Source organism: Chionomys nivalis, chromosome 22, assembly GCF_950005125.1.
Source record: "Chionomys nivalis chromosome 22, mChiNiv1.1, whole genome shotgun sequence".
NCBI classification, from domain to species: domain Eukaryota; kingdom Metazoa; phylum Chordata; class Mammalia; order Rodentia; family Cricetidae; genus Chionomys; species Chionomys nivalis.
In genome coordinates this window covers 7,498,555-7,523,309 of record NC_080107.1, presented here as the reverse complement: position 1 = coordinate 7,523,309, position 24,755 = coordinate 7,498,555, and the positions used below count along the sequence as shown (strand labels likewise).

At 42.7% G+C, this 24,755-nt stretch overlaps 1 protein-coding gene across 1 annotated transcript in view; it reads right to left on the bottom strand.

Moving 5' to 3' along the window:
• Pde11a (phosphodiesterase 11A) overlaps positions 1-24,755 on the bottom strand; it is a 270,583-nt gene that overhangs the window by 163,813 nt on the left and 82,015 nt on the right. Inside the window, exons 3-4 of the mRNA XM_057754935.1 lie at positions 14,642-14,731; positions 9,789-9,929 (exon numbers count right to left, since the gene is read on the bottom strand). Of these exons, the coding sequence (XP_057610918.1) occupies positions 9,789-9,929; positions 14,642-14,731 (231 nt within the window). The remainder of the gene's footprint in view (positions 1-9,788; positions 9,930-14,641; positions 14,732-24,755) is intronic.

The window sequence follows — 24,755 nt, the reverse complement described above, 5'->3', positions numbered from 1 at the left end:
AAAGCTAGAGATGCCAAGTGAAGAAAACAAGCCATTCCCTGCTTGTTCTTTGGAAAAGCTCCGTGGAGAGAAGTCTTTTTAATTTGGATATTTGTCAAGGAGTAGTTAGTCTGATTCCTCTCCGTTCTTTTCACTTAAAAACAACTCTGAACAACAAAACTATACTCAAGTAGATATTGCTGCCACAAAAAAGAAAATCACTACTAAGTAATCATCAATTTAGATTTTTCTTAATCTTTATTTTATATGAAAGGACTACTTAAAAAGGCCAAAGTGACCTCAAACGATAGCCCACTACCCTCCCTTTGTGCAAAGCCTTCCCTTATATTAATTATCATTTTATGTGTTTACTTAATCAGAATTTATCAAAAACTCTGTGCTCCAGGCACTGTTATGGGCTCTGAAAATATGAAGGTGTGGAAATGCTCTGTCTGTGAGTAACTCACAATGTAGCATGGTACAGATCAGGAAGCAATTTACAGATGCACAATTCTATCTTGATAGATGCTCAAAGGCCACCCACGCATGCAGGGCGGTGACAGCATCGGGTGAACTAAGTCCCAGCAAGGGAGAGGGCTGCTCTACGCGGGACAGAGAGGAAGTTCTCCAGCAGAGGCACTAGACCACTGTCTTCTGGAAGTAAGGAAATAGTGAATAAGTCAAAGGAGTTTAATGGATCATATTTCAATAAAGAGACTAATTCTGGCTGGGAGTGTGTCCTGCAACAATAGACAGTAAGGAAGGGAAAGTACCCAGCGACTAGCAACTCTGAAATGAGTTAATTCTCCTAAATCTGAGGCACCACAGAGAGAACGGGAAAAGAGAAGGAAGTGACGTTGTTAGTTTCCTCAAGGAGCTGAAATATCTGGGAAGGACTCAGACCTCTCTAACTGAGGGTGACAAGGGGGCAATAACACCCCTGTCGTATATGTTTTGTGCTGATCTCCCAGTTTGTGAGACTTAGCTGGAAGCCAGAGGACAAAATAGCCCAAGTACTACGCTGTGTAGAGATCAGTCTTCAAGGCCACCAAGCCAGAAAGTCAACCAACAGTAGAGGAGTGTGGAAGAGGGGCTAGAGAGGACAGTCAATGTGGACAGTGTCAAATATTACCCAAGTCCTAAGCCCCGTGACACTGATAACAACATTCTGGTCAACAATGCAGAAGTGTCTCTGCTCAGAAGCCCTTCCTGCCCTTCGGTGCTCTGAAATAACACTGGTCTCCAACCTCATGGCTCTTCTTACATAGTACAGACAATCCCCTTGTCCCTACAGGTCTCTAAAGCTCTAGCCTGTTTCCTTCTCTTCGATGCATTCCTCACTGCTGAGCATCCTCCCTGTTGCCTTAGCCTGAGCAGTCACCCCCTTCACTATCCAGGGCACTTTCTCCCACAGAGACCCTATGTGCACAAGTAGAGGCTCAAACATAGACACAGGCAGACTGATCACAGGAAGAGGAGTAGATAGGAAAGAAAAGGCTAGAACAAGGCTGGTACCAGAGAAGAAATCCAAAAGTTAACCTAGTAACCGAAGTGGTAAGCCTTGAATATTGAGTGGATGAACACTATTGTTGAGGCAACAGGCAGTTACAAAAATTAAATGATGATTAGGAAAAGCAGGTGCACGATTAAAAAGATAAGTAGGAGCCATATTAATAAGTGGTTGAAGAGAATCCCTTGTTTCCAAGCAAAGGTAGGAAACAGGAGACAGTCCCAGGTGAGAGGTTAATAAGGACAGAGATAGAAGCATTGGAAGAACTAGAAGGTGAGAAGAAGCCCGGCAACTGCTCTGTGGTTTGCAGCACAAGCCATAATGATTTTGCTAAGTGTCATAGAGAAATCCAGAAGCAGAAGAAACTTGGGACAGGATGTGGCACAGAGGGCCAACAGAGACTTAAGTTCAGTAGTCACCAAAGTGGGAGTTGAGCTAATATATTAATAGATACTTCTTCACAAAGTGAGTTAAGGTGGTTTGTAACTCAAAAGAATGTACATTTGATTCCTAATAAAAAGTTAACATGTGAATATATAATGTGATATATTAACAGTAGAGATTGAATACCTGAGCATGAATATGGAAAAGTGGTCATTTAGGTGATTATCAGAGAATTAAAAGAAATAAATCTTCCATCTTGTACTCTAAAAATGTATTTGGAAGAAAAATAGAACAGAATTTAAATTGGTTTCCACATAGAAGGAAAATTATTAAAGAAAGAAACAGGAAATAGAAAAAAAGGTGATGGAAAAGGAAGCCACAAGAAGTTATTCTGATGCACTTAGGAAGGAGGGGGTCACAGGCAGCTTCAATACAACTGGATGATACTCATCAGCTGCTACTTCCCTTCGGGTGTAGGACATGGGGAAGTCACCCAGCCTTTGGTTTCACTGAGGGTTTATGCACGCAAAGGACTCATGTTAGAAATCCAGTATGCTTGGCTGCTCTGCTCCATTTAGTAAGCAAGTCCCAGAAAGCAGCCCTGAAGTCAGAGGCTTAGCCAAGAAGCACCTGTTAGCAGGCTGGAGAGGAGCTGGCTGCCAGGCATCAGGATGATCAGAACAGAGAATGGGAAGTAGCAAAGCTGCAGTGGTGCCTGAGGACCTTGGACTGCAATGTCTACACTCTGTTTCCTTGTCCAGGCTCTAAAGGACACAGAGATGATAGTAAGTGCATGCGCTGGAAGGAGCTAAGAGAAGTGACAGGAATCACTTAGACAGTCCCCGGAATGGAATATCATTAACCCATTGTTCACGTCAAAAGACAAACATTTCCTGATGTTGACAGCAGTGTCCAGCCAAGGGCTTTGTTTTGTTTTCTAATAGAAAAAGCCATCGACAGAGTCACACATAAAATCAACCAACCGAAACACTTAAGAGAAGCAAAAGACCGTGAGATATTAATTCTGGCATGAGACGATCTGGAAAGACATTCAGCATGTCTACTTTTGGTATTCACAGTTTACACCTGAATGCCCAAAGACCATGACTGAAGACCCTTGTTGGGGAAGCTTGGTCAACCAATTATCTCTAAGAGGTGGGACCAAGTTAGGGTGTGGCTTGCTGGGACCCAGAGAAAAACAGGTGCACAGTCCAGGTATGCGCTCTCTGTGTGGTTCCCTTGGAGCACAGTTGAGCTTGGACTTCTCGTTCCTGTTTTCATGAATTTTTCCCTTATAATAAATAAAAATATAATTGTTTTATCTTCTAGCTCGCCTGGTTATTTCCTGAATCGAGCTAATTTATATAGACCCTCAAGCCCCTTTTAGGAGAGACTTTCCTCCATGGCAAAGCGTAAGTGTGTAAAGAGGAGTTTCCCCTTCCTCTCCTGGGATGTAGTGAGATGATAATTTTAAACTTGAACAACAGAGAAGACTTGCCCTATTCAGTACCAAAGTACTGTAAAACTGTAGAAATCAGACTTTGAGACAAGAAGTGCCAAGGAACAATGCCGCGAGCTCAGACAGAGCCAGGCTTTTAAAGGTACTTACAATACAGATGTACCAACAAAGAAGGGGGAAATAGTTCCAAGACAAGGTTTTATACACACACACATGCACACATACACACATATGCACACAGAGACAGAGAAAGAGAGAGAAAGAGAGCACTGTAACTGAAAACAAAGATTCTTTAACAAAACCTTAAAGCACAAATCAAAAAGAGATACTGATTTACATGACACATTAAAATTACAGAAAACCAAAGGTATCTGTTGAGAAACTCTCTGTATACGAGCCTGGGGTGTATAGTCATGGATATATCAAGACTGTGGGGCACTGGCCTCTCTTGACCCAGATCACTTCTCAGAAGGATTTGCAGGAAACACATTTGAGAGATGACATAGTAGCATCTCTCCCCAGACAAATGCTGGCTTAAGATCATTTAGTAGAAAAAGAACTGCACTAATAAAATCCTGACAAGGAGCAACAACGTAAGGGAAAAAGAGCTCATTTTAGCTTTAAGTTTGTGGGGACATCGTCTATCATGGTGGAGAAGATGTGGCAGTGACAGGGAAGGCATGGTGGCAGGACAGAGAGAAGCCAGTAGGTCACATTGCAGTCACAGTTAGGAAGCAAAGGGTGGACAGGAAGTGGGGCGGAACTATAAAGACCTGCTTCTAGGTACCAACTTCCTCCAGGAAGGCTGCACTTCCTGAAGGTTCCTCAGCCTTCCCAAACAGTGCCACTAGGAGAGGACTGAGTGTTCAAACATGTCAGACACTTCACAGTCAAAACACAAAAGGGACACATTCCCCTGGCACAGTCTGCTTCTGTATATCAGCCAGTCCACTGCCTGTTGCCATGTTTCCCAAGCACAGGAACCAGTACCTTGCTACAGTTTTTAACATGAGGCTTACATTAGTTCCCACGATATAGGCCTTAGTATTTACCCTTAGCTGCACATTCAAAGCACACAGCACTAAATGCTGGACTTGCTTATCCTGCCATCTTTCATCCATTGCATGACTAGATTTCAGCTGCCCACATTTCCCAGGCCCTTGGAACTATACTTCCTATATTCCTCCATGTATATGTAAAAGCATCTACTACCTGTGATTAAATAATTGAATTTGAATTTTCCTAGATTTTAAGTTGTAGGCCAATATTTTCTCCCTGAGGATTGGTTAGCTATTGTTCCACTGCCTTCTATCACAGGGGTAAATGTGACTAAGTCTAACATGGGAATAAAGTTTTTTCCAAAGGTCATGAGGTTTTGCCTAGATGCCTACAGATCTGATTTTTTTTCTATCGTTAAATTCCATTAGCATCAAATGTATTCAGCGCTGAGCAGTGAGTACTGACTTCTCCTGAATAGTCTGCTCTTTCAATCTCTAAATCCAACTTTGATTTTACCTAAGTAAAATGCCCTCGAGTTATGATCCTGAAAGCCTTTTTCATTCCGTCTGCCGTGTTCTTCCCAGAGACATCGAATTATCTGTGTTCTGAACTTTCATTGTGCCCCTATTCTTGTCATTCTCTCTTTTGTATAATTTACTTTCTTCCATTTCATTTTCAATTTTGTTCTTTGTGCTCCTTAAAACATTTAGAGCTGTCTTTTATTTTCTTTCTTGCTTTCTAGAAAGGTAATATCCATTTCTGTATGATTTCACATTTGCTTCTTCCAAGCTCTACCAATGGCATGGCCTGTCTTCTCCTTCTCTCCCTCCTCCTCCCTTCCTTCCTCCTCTCCCTCTCCTTTCCCCCCCTTCCTCCCTCCTCTTCCCCCTCTTCCCCTCTTCCTCCTCTCCCTCTCCTGCTCTCACTCTTCCTTCTCATCTATTGCTTACTTTTCTTCCAGAAAATCCCATTTCAAAAGCTTTTTCCATGTTTCTGGAACGTGCGCTGTTAATCTAGCCTTTGGATTTCACAGTCTTTATACGGCATCTGTGAAGACATCCTATACTCTTTATTTTATGACTTTTTTTTATTAATTATGGGGGAGAGACTATCTAAGACAGAAATATAACATGTTCAAGTCAAGTCTGAATTATCATTTATTATTTGGCTGGGGGCTTAACCTCAGTTCCTGGCATACGCTCCCTCCCTTGGAGTTGCCTCAGTCCAAACTCCACCTGTGAGAAAGCCTGCCAAACAGTGACCCCTCCCCAGGGAAGGTCAAGACCACTCCCACAGGCTATTCAAACTGCCCCCCCAGAATGAACACGTGGTCTCCAGGTTACCTGTAGCCCCCCTACATGTTTCCCCCAGGCCACCCAGGAGTAAGGCCATCTACTAAACATGGGCATCTTTTAATTGTGTTTAATTCAGTCATTAACTTATAATGGTATATTAATATATTTCCTTATTCAAGGTCTATTCAGGCTTGAAAATGTATGTTTAGCCTCCTTGTCTTTGCTAACTTTGTTGGGTTTAAGCTATTTGGATAAACTGAGTCATAAATTTTTGTATTGATACTAAGAGGTTTGGACCTCCTGGGGAAAGAATGTTGTTTGTATGTCAATCACTCTGGGGGTAATTAGAGATTCAATGGCCTTGTTAATGATAGAGAACAGAACACTTGCAGGGAAGCTGGATGAAAACTTGTTCAACTGGTCTCCTTCCAGCTCTAAGAGGCCCCTAATGATCTTGCTGCTTCTTATCAACAGACTTGATGGCTTTTGTTTGAGAACAGGTAAATACTGTTCGACTGATGGTATTGAGGTTCCAGTATCACCCCCCTTCCCCCGAGCTCCTGGACAGACATGACCCAGAATTGAGTCCGGTTATTGGTTCTTGTGAAGGGGGAAAAATGTAGGGCCCAGGGCAGCTTTCCCAGGGCAACCTGCCAAGATGGGTTCTATAGATCAGCAGGAAGGTACCTGAATCTTAGTTTGCCCGGGGGCAATGCTAACTCTTAGACTCCCTCCTGTTCCCATGTCACCCTGGGACCTGTTCCTTGTCTTTGCAGGAGACAGCATTAACAGCTAGATATAAACTTGTTATATGATTACCCTCGGAGTGACTAATCCAGTTTCTTTATTAGCTTTAATTCAAAATCATTACAGAGTGTGGAGTTCTGGTCTTGTAAAAGCTGCTAACTTATTATAGACTGTTATAAAATACAAGTTAGTCAGTCATCTTTAAAGTACTGATATAATTAGTTACAGGAATAAGCCTTATTTAGTTCCCTGTATATGTTTTCAAAGTCAAACTTGAAACAAATAATGAGAAACAAAGTTTGTCTAATCAGATATACCTAGGCAGCCTTCATACTTCAGAGATCTGCAGAATATGGCAATTTAAAATAATGATTTAAAAGCTTATTATATTAGACAGAGACTCTTGAGATCCTAACAGTAACCCAAGGTCTCCGAAAAAGATTATGAGACACCATGATGTCTCCACCTGGGTTATGATGATGCTGACCACTGGGCGAGATGTCCCAGTGCACACCTGCTGCCAGGACCTGGTCCAGATTGTGGACAAACAGCAGGACCTTGGAGAATTGATTGCACCACTTTCGCCTAGACAAAATAAAGTTAGTCTTTTCCATGTCCCTCTTCCACAAAAAAGAAAAAATTTACCTTATGGGCCTGGCTTAGATAGTAAGACTGCTGTTCTAGATATTTCTGCCTCCAATGCTATGGAGACCTGGGTATGACTCACTGTATACGGACTCTGGTCCCTGTCATTTTTAATAGATTCAAAAACTATTTGGTCTGTACTCAGATATACTTTATTTATTCTTCTGAGATCTCTAAAAGATTAATGACTAGGCAGTTATAATGTCAGTTTAATAGCAAAAGGTATCCAGATTCTTCCACAAAGCTTCAGCCAACTTGTTAGCTAGGACTCAAAGGTATGAGTCTATTCCTTCTGTTTACAGACACCTGTTATCTGCTCTTTTTCTAAAGTTTAGCTTCTGTTCCTAGTTTAAACTTGTCTCAGTTAGATTCCACTTGGCTGGCAGACACATCTAAGCATCAGTTGCTGACTACAACCTGCTCTGAATGGTGGCAAGCCCTGAACTTCCTGAAAGCTGATGTGGACCAGTCCAGCTGATATGAATGCTCCCTGTCCCTTCAATGGAATTTGATGAATGCCCCACTGCCTAAATTTCCTCCCTACCTTTGGCTAGACTTTCAACCTGCTTGGGCCCAGACAACAAAGCCTCAATGTTAGCTTCAAGTAGTTGTGGAAAGGAACGTGTCGTCCCATGCTCCCTGCCCAAAATAGATTGAAAGGCTGTGACAAGGGGGAACTCCCTGGCATGGGCGACAAGATGACTACCTATAGTGCCTGTTGATACACTAGAAAAACAGGCCCAGAGTTGTCAATTAATGGATTTATTAATTTAAGTAGTTCCATACCTCCTTAAAACCAGGGGCAAGCAGGACCCAACATTGGGTCCTGTCATGGGACCAATGTGAAGGGGGAAATGTAGGAGCCAGCCATGATAAGCTAAATATGAACAGATCACCCAAAGGAGGTTTATTACTTCCAACCATTATCACCTGCCTGTGTAGGACTCAGCTGTGGTAAGTTAATGGAGACCCGAGTCTCAGTAGTTTACCCTAAAGCAATACCTGGTTGCAGGAAGAACCACAAACTGAGATTGCCCGAGTACTACCCAAGAACAGACCATCCTAAGGAAATGCCTAATGTTCCAACTGCTGTGGATAGGATCACCTGCCAGCACACACTCACCAGGACACTCCTGGACAAATGTCAGGGGTCCTGAACTTCAGAAACCCCTCACCCCCACCTTTACTACTATAAAAACCCAACTCTGACTGGGCTTGGAGCTCTCCGTTTATTCTAATACAATGGACACGCGGAAAGACTGAGTTTGCAAACTTGCATAAAATAAAGACTCTTTGCTTACATATGGGACTTGGTCTCCTTGTTGGCTTTTGGGACTTTGCGGATTTGGGCATAGCAGTTTATGTATGCGTGTGTGTGCATACACATGGGTATAGGATACCATCAAGTGTTGTTTCTACTTTTTTTTTCTGACACAGGATTTCTCACTGGCCTGGAGCTTGCTAAGCAGGCTGGCTGGTCAGTGGACCCTGGGATCCCCCGTCTGTCTCCCAGTGCTGACATTACAAGCGCGAGCGCTGGCTGTTCTGTGTGAGTTCTGCAGATCCAGCTCTGGCTTTCCTTCCTTCCTTCGAGAGAAGAACTTTCCTGAGCAAGCATTTTCCCCTTCCCTGTTTTAATGTTTTAGAACAATGGCTACAAAACTCTAAGCTCCTCTTGGGAGCTTAAAAGTCCAGAACTTAGCCATTTCTTCTGAGTTTGAAATAATTTCTCCCCGAGACTTTTTGACAGGGGATCTGTGTTAGGTAGGGCTGTGGGAGGAGACTTCATCAAACACCTTAAATAATGCTTTCCCCTTTGGTTTTGCCCCTTATTTAGCTAGTTTTTTTTTTTTAAATAAGGAGTTAGTCTGTTTCAAGTGCATTTATATAGCTTTTCAGGCAGAATTTCACTCACTGTCCCTCTTTGTTGCCCTTTTAATAAGTTTTATGCTTAATTCATACATATTTATATTTCTACATGATCGTTCAGAACTAAAATATCAAGTTTCACATATCATGTCCCTACACATTCTAAACAATCTATGCAAAGTTTACAATGCTCATTACAATTCCTAACCTCAAATTTTCATTCTTTGAGGAAAACAACCTTAAAGCAAAAAGACAACACCTTCTCTAAGTTCGGTATAGTAAAATACTTCTCTCTGAGATATTAGAATCACTCTTACATGCTAAACAAATTCTTAATCTTTGACATGAGTTCTCAGCAAAGATATTAAGTTGCAGCTGGGAGTTTAAATATTTAACTTTGAAGAGCTTGCTTAGATAGATGATAACCATTATTTTCAATGTATTTTTATTGTGTTTTGCTTTTTGATTGATTTCTCCCAAACTGTCCAAACGGCTGCACCAAACTCAAACGCTGGCCACAAATCATAAAAGTGTGCCAGGCCAGAGCCTCCATATTTCTCCATTTTGGAGCACAAAGAGTCTCCGAGGTGAGTTGAGGCACTTTCTTCTCTGCTTGAGCTGCTCTGGATTGGTTTGTACCTACAGTCCAGCTAAGCTAATTTAGCTGTGTGATGCTGGGCTATCCTTGCACACCTGAGCGCCATCTTCTATTAGATACACAGAGTTAACCGGGCTCCAAGGTCCGCATCCGCTTTAAAGGGAAACACTGCTAAAGGAAAGAGCCTTATTTATGAAAACGTTCCCTCTTGGGGTGAAGGCGTGAACGCAGCCGCTCTGCTCAAAGTTTAATTTCTTATAAACTTATCTTCCTTCCGCCCATGGACCACAGAGGGTTACTTACTGGAGATTCAATGTCTTCTAGAAGTAAAACCGAACAGCGTTCACATTTCAGCAGAGTTTGGGCCCGGTGCATTATTTTCTTGACGATCTTTTCCAGGTCAGTCTGTTCTTCGAAGAGGTCGTTGACTACCTCCAGCAAAGCCTGAAGACAAGAGAGGCCCGTATTTAGGAAGTGTAAGACTGAAAAGCATCCAACTGTGCCACAAGGACACGTGCTCAATTATGTTCATAGCAGCTTTGTTTGTCATAGCCAGAACCTGGAAACAACCGAAATGCCCCTCGACCAAAGAATGGATAAGGAAAATGTGGTACATTTACACAATGGAGTACTACACAGCAGAAAAAAATAACATCTTGAATTTGCAGGAAAATGGATGGAGCTAGAAAACATTATTTTGAGTGAGGTAACCCAGACCCAGAAAGACAATTATCACATGTACTCACTCATAGGTGGTTTTTAAACATAAAGCAAAGAAAACCAGTCTACAAACCACAATCCCAGAGAACTTAGACAACAATGCGGACACTAAGAGAGACTTGCATAGATCTAATCTACATGGGAAGTAGAAAAAGACAAGATTTCCTTAGTAAATTGGGAGCATGGGGACCTTGGGGGAGGGTTGAAGTAGGGAGGGGAGAGGCAGGGAGGGGAGCAGAGAAAAATGTAGAGTTCAGTAAAAAGAAAAAGACTGAAAAGCATCGACTTTGCCTTCCCACAAAACTCCAGGTAGTATTTTCTCTAAGAACAGATATTTCACGTAGCTACTTTTGAAAACATTTTTGGTTGTTTTGCATAGCTCAGTGATTCACTTAATAACATACTCTCTTAAGTTGAAAAATAGAGCCAGAGAATGGAGGTGATCAGTGTAACAGGACCCATGTAGCCACTAATGCAGGTGCTTTACCCACCATAGCGGTTCTTCAATATGACTAAATACGAAAATCAACATTTTATAAATAACAAGTATGTGGACCTTGCCAGAGCAGATTTGTTTCAGAAAACTGCCAAACAGCCTTTTTTCACTACTAAGAAAAAAAAAATAGCTTCACGGCTCAACTTGATACCTATTCTCACTAACCCATATCTTTCCCAGAATTCTGAAAGGATAATGGAGGTAAATGTTAATTAAGGCTCCAAGCATTCAAATATATATTCTCCCACTACTCTCTCCCTTCCAGAGGAGGAAATAGTGCCTCACTCCCAACAGTTCAGAAGAACATTGAGATATCACTGCATATCTCAGCAAAGGAACCCTCATTAAAATTGCTGTCAAGATGGCAGACTGAAAGGTGCGGAAGCTAGAGGAGGAATTTAAACTACATGTTGAACGCTGTGTACTCATTGCAAAATTAAGCTGCAGTGTTCTCCTACTTTCTCTAGTCAAGGGAGCTTGGAATTTATGCATCAAAGTAATATTTGTTTGGATTTTAATGACGATTTTTTTTTCGGAATTTGCAGAATAACAGGTTATTTAGAGGTGGCAGAAATTAATCTTCTTTTAGAGTCATCAGGGAATTACACAGCCACGGAACTGGCTTGTGCTTTAATCAATAAAGTTAAACAAGACGTTTGTCTGTCTGACCTTTCACAAAGGGACTCCATGAATCCACAGGTTCAAATTTATTCATTGGGGTGTTGATTGCCAGCCCAGGGGCACGACTAATTTTGAAACTTGGGAATTAATATTATTTGTCCTGAAATAATTTGAAACAAAATTTCTTCTCTGACTCTCTTGAGGTTAAACACACACACACACACACACATTGAATGACCTAAGTGATCTGCAAGTGGCGTCACTGAAAGGACCGAAGTTCCTGGGGGAGTTCTGAAGAAAGACCCTGCCTTGCCTGTGAATAAGACCAAAGCAAAGAGAAACACTAAGAAGCAAATCCTACGCTAATTGAAGCCAGTCTCTTTGGTATTAGCAAATCTGCTGTGAGAGGTTACTGTGGGGTAATTTCATGTTCAAAGACGTTTAATGGGGTACAATTCTTACCCAGGGAAGGACACACAATTGGTTATCTAATCCCAAATAGCCCTGAAAACATACAAGTAACATTATACAGACAGCAGGCTGTGTTCATGTATTTAGGAATGTGATTGTGTGTGTGGTATATGTATGTATGTATAAACATATATGCATACAACAACAATTAGTGAAAATAGAGGCCATGAATTTGAAAGAGAACAAAGAGGGGCGTATGGGAGAGTTAGGAGGGAAGAAATATAAGGGGGAGATGATCTAATTACAATCTCAAAAAATAAGAGAAATAATTTCTTCAAAGAGAGACAATTGTCTGAGAAATTACAAGCAAGTCCCCTGCTACTAAGGGGGAAACATCATTACCTTAATCACTCAGATCATCTTTTCCGATGGATGATATTAACTGAACAATTATTTAACTTTTCAATCTGTTATGATTGCACGGAGAGCCTCTGGGACCTCTACGCATGAACATTTCTCTCAGAGGAGGAACCAATGCCCCTGGAGTCTTGCACTGATAAATCGTATGACCGTACTTTTATTCCTTCTAATTAAAAATGGCTGCTTTGCTAACGAATGGTAAAAATTTTACAAATCGCCAAAGGCTAGCTCCAGAAGAGACAGAAAAGAGAGGAAGGCTAGGTTGACCAAACATCTGGACAGGCTGTCGAAAGAGTTCACAGGTGGGATGCGTCCTGCCTGGAAACTGTCCCTTCTGTGTAGGAAATAGCTGGGAACTCCTCCTTCCTGTTGGTCTACACCTGAGCTGACTCTTGGCTCTTCCTCTCTCCTAGCCACACATCCTTCCTCTCTCGATTCCTTAGCAAGTCTCCTGACTTTGTATAATCCCATCCCTAATATCATACGTCCTCAAATTTAGGTCCTTAATTCAAGCATTTGCTGCCCATAAGCTTGTGTATAAGCCCAAAGTCCCCTTCTCCGTCCCCCACGTCAGCAAGCCCTGCACCCGTCACCACTGATTTGCAGGGAATGTCTCACTTCTGACTGCCCTAATGCCAGCTACCTTTTCTCTTGACTTCAGTAGAGTCTTCTAACTCCTCTCCCTCCTTCAAATCCCTTCTCATTAGTCCATTCTTCTCAGCCCTTCACTGTTTCCAAGGAAGCCAAGTTGTTTTTCTTTTTTAAATGAATTGGAATTAGCTCAAAATCTCCTACTGGCTTTCCACCACACTTAAAGTCAACAGTGCCTGAAATGCCCATAGGTCTTTCTACCCCTGGCCCCTGTTCACCTCCTTATCCTCATTTGCTTGCTGTTAATCCCCTCCTTCTCTCTCTCTGTTCTCCTGATTCACAACACAGGACCATTGCACCTGATGTTTCCATGGTCTGGATGCTCTGCCCAGGTCTTCACACGGTCTCTCATTTCATTCCACTTCGGTTGTCTCCTCATAGGTACCTTTTGTCACCCTCAAATATAAATGACTGTTCAATCTACCCCATCCACAGCAATGTCTAGCCCTTTCTTCCACTTTATGTTTCTATCTGGCAGTGTGTAGTTTTTGTCTTTATTTTTTCTATTATCTATTGTTCCCACTAGAATAATAAGTTATGTCAGGACATAACAGGGCAGGGTCTCTTGAGAACCACACAATACACAGTCGTTGAAGGAGTAAGTGAACTGTGCCATACACAGGCATGGAAAGACTGTCTCAGTCTGACAAGAGGTTCCCTTAAGAAACTCATAGTGCAGTTGTAGAAGAGGGTTATCATCAAATATTATAATAATGTGATGGGTACCCACACTAGAGCAAGGAAAACATGTAAGTCGAGAAAAGAAGATGAGCAGGATCCGAAGGCTTGATGAGGCAGTTGGAAGGGTGAGATGCCATTGGAGACAGAGGGGAGTGTGGGTAGAAGTGGGGCACAGTGGGACAAGCGGGTGTTTTCTGGAGGTCACGGAAGCACATTGCTGGAGCAGCAGCTGAAGGGAAGACGTGAGCAAGACCGGATTCTGAGGATGAAAAGGAGGCCCAGTTAGAAGCAGGGTTGCTCTGTCCAAGAAAGAGGGCTGTGAAGTCGGACTGCTCATTCATCTGCTTACTATGAAACAGTCGTGATCATAATTCCTAGTAAATAAGCTATAATCAATCGAATGGCTGAGGATTTAATCCTTTTTCTAAAAAAACGGTTTCTTAGAGAGTATAGTTCTAGACTGCAACAGCGATCTTCACATATTTAAATGTAGAGTGAACTTAATATACTTTAATCTCTAGGTGATAATTTAATGCTCTCTGAGCTTCTGAGTGCATTTTACTACTCGAGTCTGCGATTCCTGGAGGTGTGTAAGATCACTGCCTCTTGTGCTGCTTGATGATCCTCTAACACGGCCGCTTGTGTGAACACGGCGCTTGTGTGAACACGGCGCTTGTGTGAACATGACACTTGTGTGAACACGGCGCTTGTGTGAACACGGCGCTTGTGTGGTTGTCCTGCACACCTTGTGCTGCTCATCCAGAAAAACCTTTCAAATAAATTCAAACAAGGAGCTTGCAGCACACTGTGCTCCTTGAAGGAACTAGTGTGTAAAATGGCAAAGGCTGCCATTTCGAAGCTCCAAGCTCCAAGGCTGTGCTGCCACCACATAGGACAGATGTGAGACCAATTTCCTTTCTAAAAGAAACCAGCTCTATAGTCTAGAAACAGCAATAACAGAGAAATTGCATTTACTTTTATCTACAACTTGCATACTGTATAAAGAGGCCTTCGGTCCTGGCATTGTGGGATTGTACCAACGAAAATGGTTCCTGGACTATAGGGTGACCATTTGCTGCTTTTGAAAGATGGGGTGACTCACAGAAGCTGCAAAGACAGCAAGCTTGAGCATGGTCAGCAAGGGCCCCTTACTCACCCTGCTTCTTTCGTATTCTTTCCTCGAGGCAGCAAAGAGCTGAGCATTAGATATGGCGATTCCACAGAAGGGAAGGTACATCTGCATAACCTGGGGGCACAGAAAGCATTAAGAACGTTAGAGCATTCACCCAACCCAACGCCCACAGCTCCTGCCTCTGCAGCACTTTCCTTTCAGTCCAATGAACCAGCATGGGGTTGTTAGGGCCACCCTCTCTGCTTCAGGGGCACATTTTTCAGAGTTAGCTCTAAGATGGTGTAAATCAGTCTTTAACTGGGGAATTCACATCTTTGAAAACATAAAGTGGGTGAAGCAAAAGATCCCAAGAAACTAGGCCTTGCTGTAGGAATTCCAACCATTGGTAGCCTTTAAGATACCAGCCCACTTGGGTGTGGTCTTTTATACTATAAATGCAGCTGTAAGGCGCTCACTCTCTTGCTTCTGGCTCTTGCTTCCAGCTGCTAGACTCTGTTCCTCTTCCTTGTTCATGCAGAGGACTGTTATCTAGGACAGTGATCTGTAAGTCTCCCCCAAATAAATAACCCTTTATTATTCATAATTCTTAACAAGTGTGGAATTATTTTGTGACTTCTGTCTTCAAGGTCTGATAGATCTTGTGTTCCACCTTTGAAAAGCAAGAAGAGAACTGGAATATGCCCCTGGAATTTAAAACTTGTATTCACATTCATACTTAGAGGTAGGCGGGACATGAGCGAATCCCCTTGTACTGATATGTCTACAAAAGGAATCTTGGCAAGATCTGCCAGCTACCAGACTTAATCATGCCTATTAGGATGGGCCTAGTAGGAGTTTAGGGGCTAAAGACCTAGTACTCTTGTGTAAGCTATCTCTGCTTGGATCCACTACCAGGTAGATATGATTGGGCAAGAACACAAACCGGCGTGGCTCTGCAGCAACTGTCTGAGGAAACGCTCGGAGCCCACAAGAGAAAACACCTCCTTTGGGAAGAACTGGAATGCCTGACCTAGAGAAAGTCTTTCTCGACAGGAGGTCAAAGTCTGAGGGATATGCTTATCTCTAGAGCATCTGATTCCAGGCAGATAGATGTTCTAGCAAAAGAATCCTGAACTTTCCACAGCATAAGAGGAATAGGTGACTTTCTTCCTGGAGTTTGTCTAAAGTAAAGTGGAGATGGCATGGTTTGTGTCAATCTTTTTTTTCTGTACACCACCCCCATTACTGTGCCCTGTGAAGAGGCACAGAGGCAGACAGAGCAGTTCTGGCAGTGACCAGTAGGGCCAGTGCACCCTCACTGTGGAGACCAGGCACACAGGAGCTCAGGAGAGGACCTGTGGGCTACCCAGGTGCCTGGAGCAAAGAGCGATTTGGGGGAAGATAAAAGATAAAGCACAAATCCCATTCTTTATCATTTATTATCTTGCTTCTACCACCTAGCTACAGACCTCTGACCTGGAGTCCCTAGAGGAATTTCAGATCTCTATAGCATAGTTAAAGCTATAACCTCATTCTTGAAAAAGCAAGAGAAACAGTAGAAGGGGAACCAAGAAGCACAAAACCCAACAAGCTTATTTTTCCAATCTCTCAGGATAAATTCCATCAGCGAGCCTTCGAGTTGTATCCCAGAACAAATGCTGTTTCTGCTTCTCCTCTTTCTCATTTCTTGCTCTTCCTCCTCATGCTTTAATACGTTTGCCTGTAAACTTCCTGGTTCACACAAAGCTTCCTGAGCCCTCCAGCACTCCCTGCCTTCTGCCAGAATGGGACCACATTCAAAATCAGCTCTACACTGGGCAGGTTTCCTTGTAATTTCCTGTTGGGGGCGGGCATATTTTGTTTGTTTGTTTGTTCTTCCTGCTATGGAGGTGGTGGCTATTATGATGACAGGGAGGAGGATCTATGGGTCATTGTTGTGAGTGCACGAGGTCAGAAGCATAGGTCAACACGTTTGTGTTTTTCCACGAGCCAGAATTTACAGGCAAGTGGTTCCAATGACTGCACCTGCAGAGCATCCAACTTCCCTTGATGAGCCTGGATAGGGCGAGCACAGGCTTTTTATTCCAATCTTAATTACAAATATGAACTTTCAGACCATATATTACAGATTGCATGTGTGTGTGTGTGTGTGTGTGTGTGTGTGTGTGTGTGCGTGTGTGTTACAGGATGACTCCAGAAGATTCAAAAGGCAGGGGTTTTGAGGTGTTTTAAAGAAGCCCCACCCTCCCAGAAGCCAAAACTGGGAAACTGATAATGATCTAAGAATCTTTGTATTGATAAGGAACTCTGTGGAAGAAGCCAGAAGCTGCTGTAGCTGCTGGCAGCAGAGTCAGAATTAAGCTGGGCTGTTGAAATGACCCGAAATGATGGGCAGGACCAGGTCAGGCAGACTGACGAGTGGCCGGGCTAGGAAGCTGATCAAGAGGTCGGGCAGACCCCAGTTTGAAGGGACCTTGTTGACAGTGTGACTGAGTTAAGCTGAAGCTCTGGTGACAGCTGGGAGTTGTACTCAGATGAAAGGGGACTGGGGGCGCTCACCCTTGCAGTGATGGGGTCTACCTCTTTAAGGGGTCCAGGTGAGGGAGGTACACTCCTTCCTTGGTCTGCTATGCCTGCTGAGTTCTTGGGCTTGTTTTTGCTGATACAATTTTAATATAACATGGATTCCCACATTCTCAATTCACCACAATGAACTTATAGGGTAGCGGTAGCTCTCTTTAACTCCAGAAATAAGTCACTTGACGGTCTCTGATTCATGGGTGGTATCAGGCAGATGGTCCCATTCATATCTCCAACCAAGTGTAGGAGCATCCTTCATCTTCAAGATGGTGTCAAAGACTGCTTATAAAATGGAGTCTCTCAGGGAAAGACACTGTTTTGTACAGTATAGACAAATTGAAAAACCAGTCTTATGTAGTATGGTGTGATATATGAGACACAACCTGACCTCAACAATTACGTATCCAATTCTCCATCACTTATTTTGATTATGTTTGGTGTGTAAGTCCAGCAAACAGGAAGAAGAAGCAGTCTGATGAATTTATGAACTATTCTCTAAAGCCTTTCTTCACTTGGTTTGTGATATCAATTATTGAACTCTTTCTACCAGGCTTTATGTGTAATTAAACCATCTGGAATTTTAAACTTTTTACATTAATATATTTTACATGTATGAGTGTTTGCCTATCGGTATGTCGATATATCACGTGCAATCCTAATGCCCAGGGAGGTCAGAAGAAAGGTATCAGATCCCTGTAGTTACAGGTGGTTGTGAGTCATCATATTGGTACTGGAAATTGAACCCGGGTCTCCCGGAAGAGCATCCATTGCTCTGCACTGCTGAGCCATCTCTCCGGCCCCTAAGAGAATCTGAGTTTTAAGCCACAATGTTTTTATCCTTTTTGTGGATTTTCTGTATGAAACTTAACAAGCCACTTAAGTGCTGTAAATCTACTTCCTTATCTGTAAGACACCAAGTTTATGGTAGCTTTTAGAGTTTTGCGGCTCAAATGATTAGAAATATCAGTGAGCCGTAATGTTATGCTTGCTGAAAGTGACACAGAATTCAATGAACATGCTTGCACCTTACTCAGGAAATGTAGTAAAAACTGACAGGGATGCAGCCCTTTCATCAGGGAAGCAGGCATGATGCAGGGTGGTATGCACGGTGTTCAGGTTTCTCTAAGAACGGCATCTCTTTGACCTTCTCAAGGATGCACTCAACAGCCGCACTTTTTAAAATGAGCTGAGGTTTGGGAGCTCCCAGCAGGCTATTGGGAGATAATTCTTCAGGGTTTTCTCCTCCTCCCTGCCCCACCCCCTCTCCTGTCAACACATTTTCCAGAGGCACCGCTCGGTCAAGGATGCTTTGGCGATGAAAGCCCTTCGAAGGTAGAGACACTGTCTCCTCCCTAATAAAAAGCAGAATTATTTGCTATCCAATAAAATAAAGATTTCTCACCCTGAACAGAGGTCGATTTGGGGAGCCTCCTGTAATGCGGTATGTCCCGAATGCAGTTATAGCATGAGGGACCAGCACAAACGCTGGAGCTCTGCTTCTTTCGCTTCATGTGAGTAATAAACTATTCTCTGCCACTGGTCCGGGAGTCTTGCATACCTTGCAGGACCCGTGAGACTGTGGCCCACTGACTTGTTAACTTGCAGGTGGACTAGAGTCAGACTTTTTAATGATCAACAAGGTCACCCAGGTGGTAGATGGTGGGGCTAAATTACATTTTTAATTCAGTCACCTTGACCCTGGAAAATCCGCCCTCTTCTCTTCTTCAGGGTCTTGCCTCTCAAGAAATGTGCATCATTCCCATCACAAGCACTTGGCCTGGTTAACTGCAGTATGACTGACGGGTGTGGAGAAAAGGGGACCGGATGTCACGAGTGCTGGGGATTGGATGTTTAAGAGTCATGACGGGCTGCAGAAGCACAGGAGGTTCTGGTAGAAGAGAAGTAAGTGAGTTCTAGTGATAACCAGACCTCGGGTGATCTGCTGAGCTGATAGATTAAAGCCAATCCTAACTAAGGAATAAATCACACCGATCGGCGTAAGACTGGCTAAAGAGGCCAGGATGGAATCTCTATGAAGATAAAGAATCCAGTTTTATAAGAGCTGACCAGCAGGCCCAGCGTCAACCTCAGGTGATGGTTAGCTCACACTTCTCTGGGTAGAGGAAGAGGAACTGGGAAAGCAATGAGGGGGCCACTGGTGAAGCCCTAAAGGGGAGGCACAATGTTGCAGGGGCACAGCACTGGTTGTAAGTCGGGAGCCTGTCAAAACAGAGCCTGTGGGCGAGGAGCCTGTGGTGTAGAAAGTGGGTCGGACACTGGGAACAAGGCTACGTTGTCTCTTCTCCCACTACCAGAAAGCTTGAGGACCACCCAAGGGCACATGGCCAATTAGTGGCGAATTTCTCCGTTCACTTCTGTTGTTGTTGAGCCTATCAACCAAAAATATTAAATTTTCAAGGAATTCTTCTGTTTACTGTAAGGTGTGTGTGTTGTGTATTTTCCATAAAACACTTCGATCACTTTGGCAGGATGAGTTCTTCAATTCATGCCACCGTGTCTTAGAAAGTCCCGCCCAATCTAGTTCGGGGAGACGAATGACATCACAAGCCCAGGAAAAGCCGCTCTATGATTCCCCATCTGAAACACCTAACACACATCACTTTCATGGGATGTGTTTAGATAATTATACTCCACCCATATGTCAGTATAACTCAAATTCGGCAGAGGCCAATGACAACAGCTTGCTAATATAAGCCAGTTATGAAACATTTAGCACAATATTTTGAATGTCAAAAGATCCCAGGCTGCCTTCTTTTGTTAACTCTAATTTATCAAGCCAATGCTCCCGTTTAAACATCCAATCAAAAGCTAGTGGCAAAACCAACATCCTTCCTCTCCATACTTTCTGTATGTACTCATGATTATATGTATCTGGGCATGCATGTTTGTGCAGGTACACATGGAGGCCTGACCTCATGTCAGGAGTCTTCCTCAATTGCTTTGATTCTTTTTCATCAGAGCAGTTTCTCAACTGGACCCAGAGTTCCCTGGGTCTAGCTAGTCTCCTTCGGGGATCTCTCGTTTTTGTCTCTGAAGTCTATTGCAGGTTGACACATTTCCCTGACACTTGGGTTCTAGAGATCCGAACTCTGGTTCTCACATGTTTATGGCAAGTGTTTTATCCACTGAGCCATCTCTTAGCCCCCTGTCTTTATGTTTTTATCTTTCTTGAAGAAAATCTATAAGAATAGCCTATAACTTTGGTAGTAAATGTTTTGATTCTCTTTGTACAAATAGCTTAGACAGGTATAAAATTATGTTTATTATTACTTTCTCTTAATATTTAGAAGGTATTTTACCTTATCGAGTCCTCTTGATGCTAATAAGAAAAATACCAGCTGTCATTCTAATTCTCTGAAGATATTTTGCCTTTGTCTATTGTTTCTCTTACACAGTTGCAATTGGTAGCCATTTGTAGTTTCTGAGGTTCAATCAAAGGTGTAATTGAATCATATAAAACAACGAATTGAAAAGTTACAGTCTACAACTTGTGATAATTTTCAGTTTCATACTGATGTAGATGAAATACATACTAGGGCCTAGCAAGGTGGCTTGGTGCGTAAAACCATGTGTCTGGAAATCCAGTTGACCTGAGTTCAGTCCATGTAATTTACATGGATCCATGTAAAGGTGAAAGGAGGGAACTGACCCCACAAAGTTGTCCTTTCGCCACATAAACACTGCTGTATGGACCCCACACACATATCTCAGACAGAGAAACATATATGTATCTATATGTATATATATATATATATCACAAATAATTTCAAAATTTAAACTATACACATTAATTAGAGCTACCTTGACTTTTGAGTCTCTCTCAGACCAGCTATATTTTATACAATACTCTCTGTGATGATGCTGGATTATAACATAGAGCAGCAACTTCCAGTCATCCCCAGGAATGAAGGGGTTAACAGTCAACCTTCTATAATATACTATGCTACTAAGAAGATGTCTGGGAAGCCAGGTGTATTAAAAGCATTTGTGATTTAGGATATTTTCAAGTTATAATAACTATCAAGACATAACCAAAATATACACTGGGAGAACATCTGTACATTGGCCAATAAGTACTGTGGATGGTGACAATATTATAGTTTTGTGGGTCTGCTTGGGTTCTTCATTCGCACTGGGAATATTCCACACGGTGGCAAGCATTGGTATGGCAATCCAGGACTTCAGGCCAGATTCAACTGCACTATGGAAACCCAGCGTGAGAGATGACTCTGGATTTCTGTTTCTGCTTTTGTATTTGAGACAGAAATGCATAGCTCATGTTGGCCTGGAACTCCCTGTATAGCTGAGGATACCCTTGAACCCCTGTTTCTCTTATCTCCACCTCCTGGGTGCAAGAATTACAAGCATGTTAATTAATCTTCACATCCTTGCTGTGGAATATTAGTTAAACTACGCAAATATGTGTTACATTTGTTTCTGCTGCATTTGTTTGTGTAAAGATGTGTTGCATCTGTTTCACTTTGCTTGCCTAAGGCACCTGATTGGTCTAATAAAAAGCTGAACAGCCAATAGCTAGGCAGGAGAGGCATAGGCAGGGCTGGTGGGCAGAAAGAAAAAGTCGGAGGAGAAATTTAGGTTCAAGAGAGAGGAAAAGAACAAGGGAGAAAAAGAAGGACACATCCAGGGCCAGAAACCAGGTAGCCACCAGACAGACAGACAGACAGACAGACAAGCAGTAAAAGTAGGACAGGAAGGGAGGGAGGGAGGGAGGGAGGGAGGGAGGGAGGGAGGGAGGGAGGGAGGGAGGGAGGGAGGAAAGAAGGAAGAAAGAAAGGTAAGTAGGTAAAAAGCCTGGAGGCAAATGTAGACAAAGAGAAACAGATTAAAGTAGGAGGTAAGAAAAGGTCAAACACTTATAACTAATAAGTGTCCCTGTCATGATTTGGGAGCTGGTTGCTGGCCCGAAAGAAAAGGCCTGCTACACATCCTCCCATTTGACCTGGTTTTCTGCTATACTGGGATCAAATCTTGGACTTCCTGATGGTAAGTCAGCACTCGAACATCTGGGTTCCCAGTCAGCTTTGGAGAGTTTCTCAATAAATGATACAAGCACAACATAATTTTTGAAAAGGGAGAATAGGGAAACACTGAAACAATGTGGCAACAGCAGAAGAAACTATCATTTCAATCCCAAAGCAAGACAAACAGCAAACAAAAGCAGAAAGCCCAAACCCAACAGCAACGCTGTACTTTAATCTGCTCTTCTTGAAGTCCCTCCTTTTCCTTATTAACAAAAAGAGAATCTTGATTTGGCCTTCACCGTCCGGTTTCTGAATGCCAAAAGGTCCAGAGAGCTTTAATGATGGGGAAGCTAATGAGTCTGTACACCCTTGTGTGGCACTTTTCCGCTTGAAAGCACTTTGTGGACACTGGCTAATTAATCCTTACTGCATCCCACTCGGAGAGGGAGAGAAGCTGAAAGTCAATAAACACTGCAAAAAGTCACATCCGCCCCGGAAGCGCATGAAGATATCATTAATAGGCGTGCAATATGAGCACAGAGCCTTCCATCGGTGTGCCAGGGAAAGACAGGAGCAGCCAGGCCTTTCAAATTGGCAAAGCACAGAAGGAGGCTACTGAAGCCTCCTCATCTGGTTGGGTCCAATTATCTATCATCAGATAGTGGTGGAGGTCCACGCTGGGGATTTCCTGGGGTTCCAGGGCTAGACATTGATGGACCTCATTCTTGAGGGGCAAAACAGCTTGGAAAATGTGTCACTGTCCTTTGTTTGGATGCTGAAAATTATGCTGCGTTCTCCCTGTCTCCCAGCAGACATTGGGAAGCAAAGCTTCATGGAATCCCAACCCAATCTTTCGGAAGTGGGGATGTTTTAAGAGTTGTTCATATATTAAACAGACTCTTCAGATATAGTGTGTGTGTGTGTGTTTAAATAGCATATGAGAAATGCAGCATTTACATCACTTTCATGAAATAGAACATGTTTACAGCCTTTTTAAGACTGGAATGCTGAGGGGCTGGGGAGATGGCTCATTGGTTAAGAGCACTGGCTGCTCTTCTAGAGGACCTGAGTTCAGTTCCCAGAACCTACACGGCAACTCACAACTATCTGGATGTCCATTTCCAGGGGATCTGATACCTCCTTCTGGTCCCTTCAGAGACTATATGCATGTGGTGTGCAGACCTACGTGCAGACAAAATACCCATACACATAAAAAAAGATGGAATATTGAAAGCTAATGAAAGAAAAAAGGAGTTTAGAGCTTTCTAAAGAAATAAACCAGTACAGATGTTCTCATTTCCTGTCCTGCATTTGAGTGCAGCTTGGTTTTTTAAATAAACTATCAAGCATATAGCATCTCATTTGGGCAGTTTTATAAAGATGAGTAGAATCAGACCATAAGTGATTCCCACTAATCTTGGAAATTCAAACATCACTTCAAAGAAGCCTGCTTCCTTCACCTCGGTCTCTGTAGAATATCTCAGGAGTGGAGAGACTTTGATATTTTTCTATCACAAACCAGTTCTTGTGGACTTTCTTACAAACAGCTTTGGACATCTGGACAGCTGTTATGTTGAGCATAGTCCCACGGTAGAAAGCTTAAGGATAAAGAAATATGTACATCTAAAAATACTTTAATTATTATTTTTTAATTTTTGTTTCATTTTATGAATTGGAGTATTTTGCCTGTATGTACATCTGTGCACCACATGTGTGTCTAGTGCCTGCAATGGCCAGAAGGGGGCATCAGATTCCTTGGAACTGGAGTTACAGATGGTGGGGAGCTGCCCTGTGGCTACTGGGAATCAAACTCAGGTCCTCTGTAAGAACATCTAGGGCTCTCAACTACTGAGTCATCTCTCCACCCCCCTGTCTAAAAATATCTTAATATCTGGAGCTAAATGGTCTTCCAGAAAAAGAATCTACCAATTTGCACTCCCACAAACAGTAATTAGAATACTCATTTACCCCTACTCATGCAACTGTGCGTCTCATTTTTAAGAAAATCTCGTCTGACAACTACAATCAATATTCATTTCGCCTTAGCTTACATTTGCTTGATTACCACAGAGATCACACACGCTACATCCTTGGCTGTCTATCTAATTTTTAACCTGATATTATCACCTCTTTCATTTATTTTTAAGCGGCCCTTCATCCCTTGCTCATGCTTAGCAGATCTTCATGGCGCTCCCAGATGAATAACAACTTTCCAGGTTTCAAAATCACGAAGGTTTATGGGAGAGTCATCTGTTGCCATCTGCTAGTACAGCCCCAAAGGTCTGACAACTGCACTTGCTTTGTCTAAGGTGAGTAAAGGTGTTGGTTTGGGGAACTTGGCCCCCTCCCTCTGCCTAAAGAAGTCCTCATAAAGACAAGCTACCTGTGCAGCTCTGTCAAGGTTATTTTTATAAGCAGCTTCACCTACATATTTCATCCATCTATTTTCATAACTTACAGCTCCTTTAACAAATTGGTCTGAGGTACAGTTTGGTCCAGGTATTTTCGGATTCTAGCTATAAAGGTCATGAACCCCACCCCCCCACACACATATGCACAAACACACTTCCCAAGCA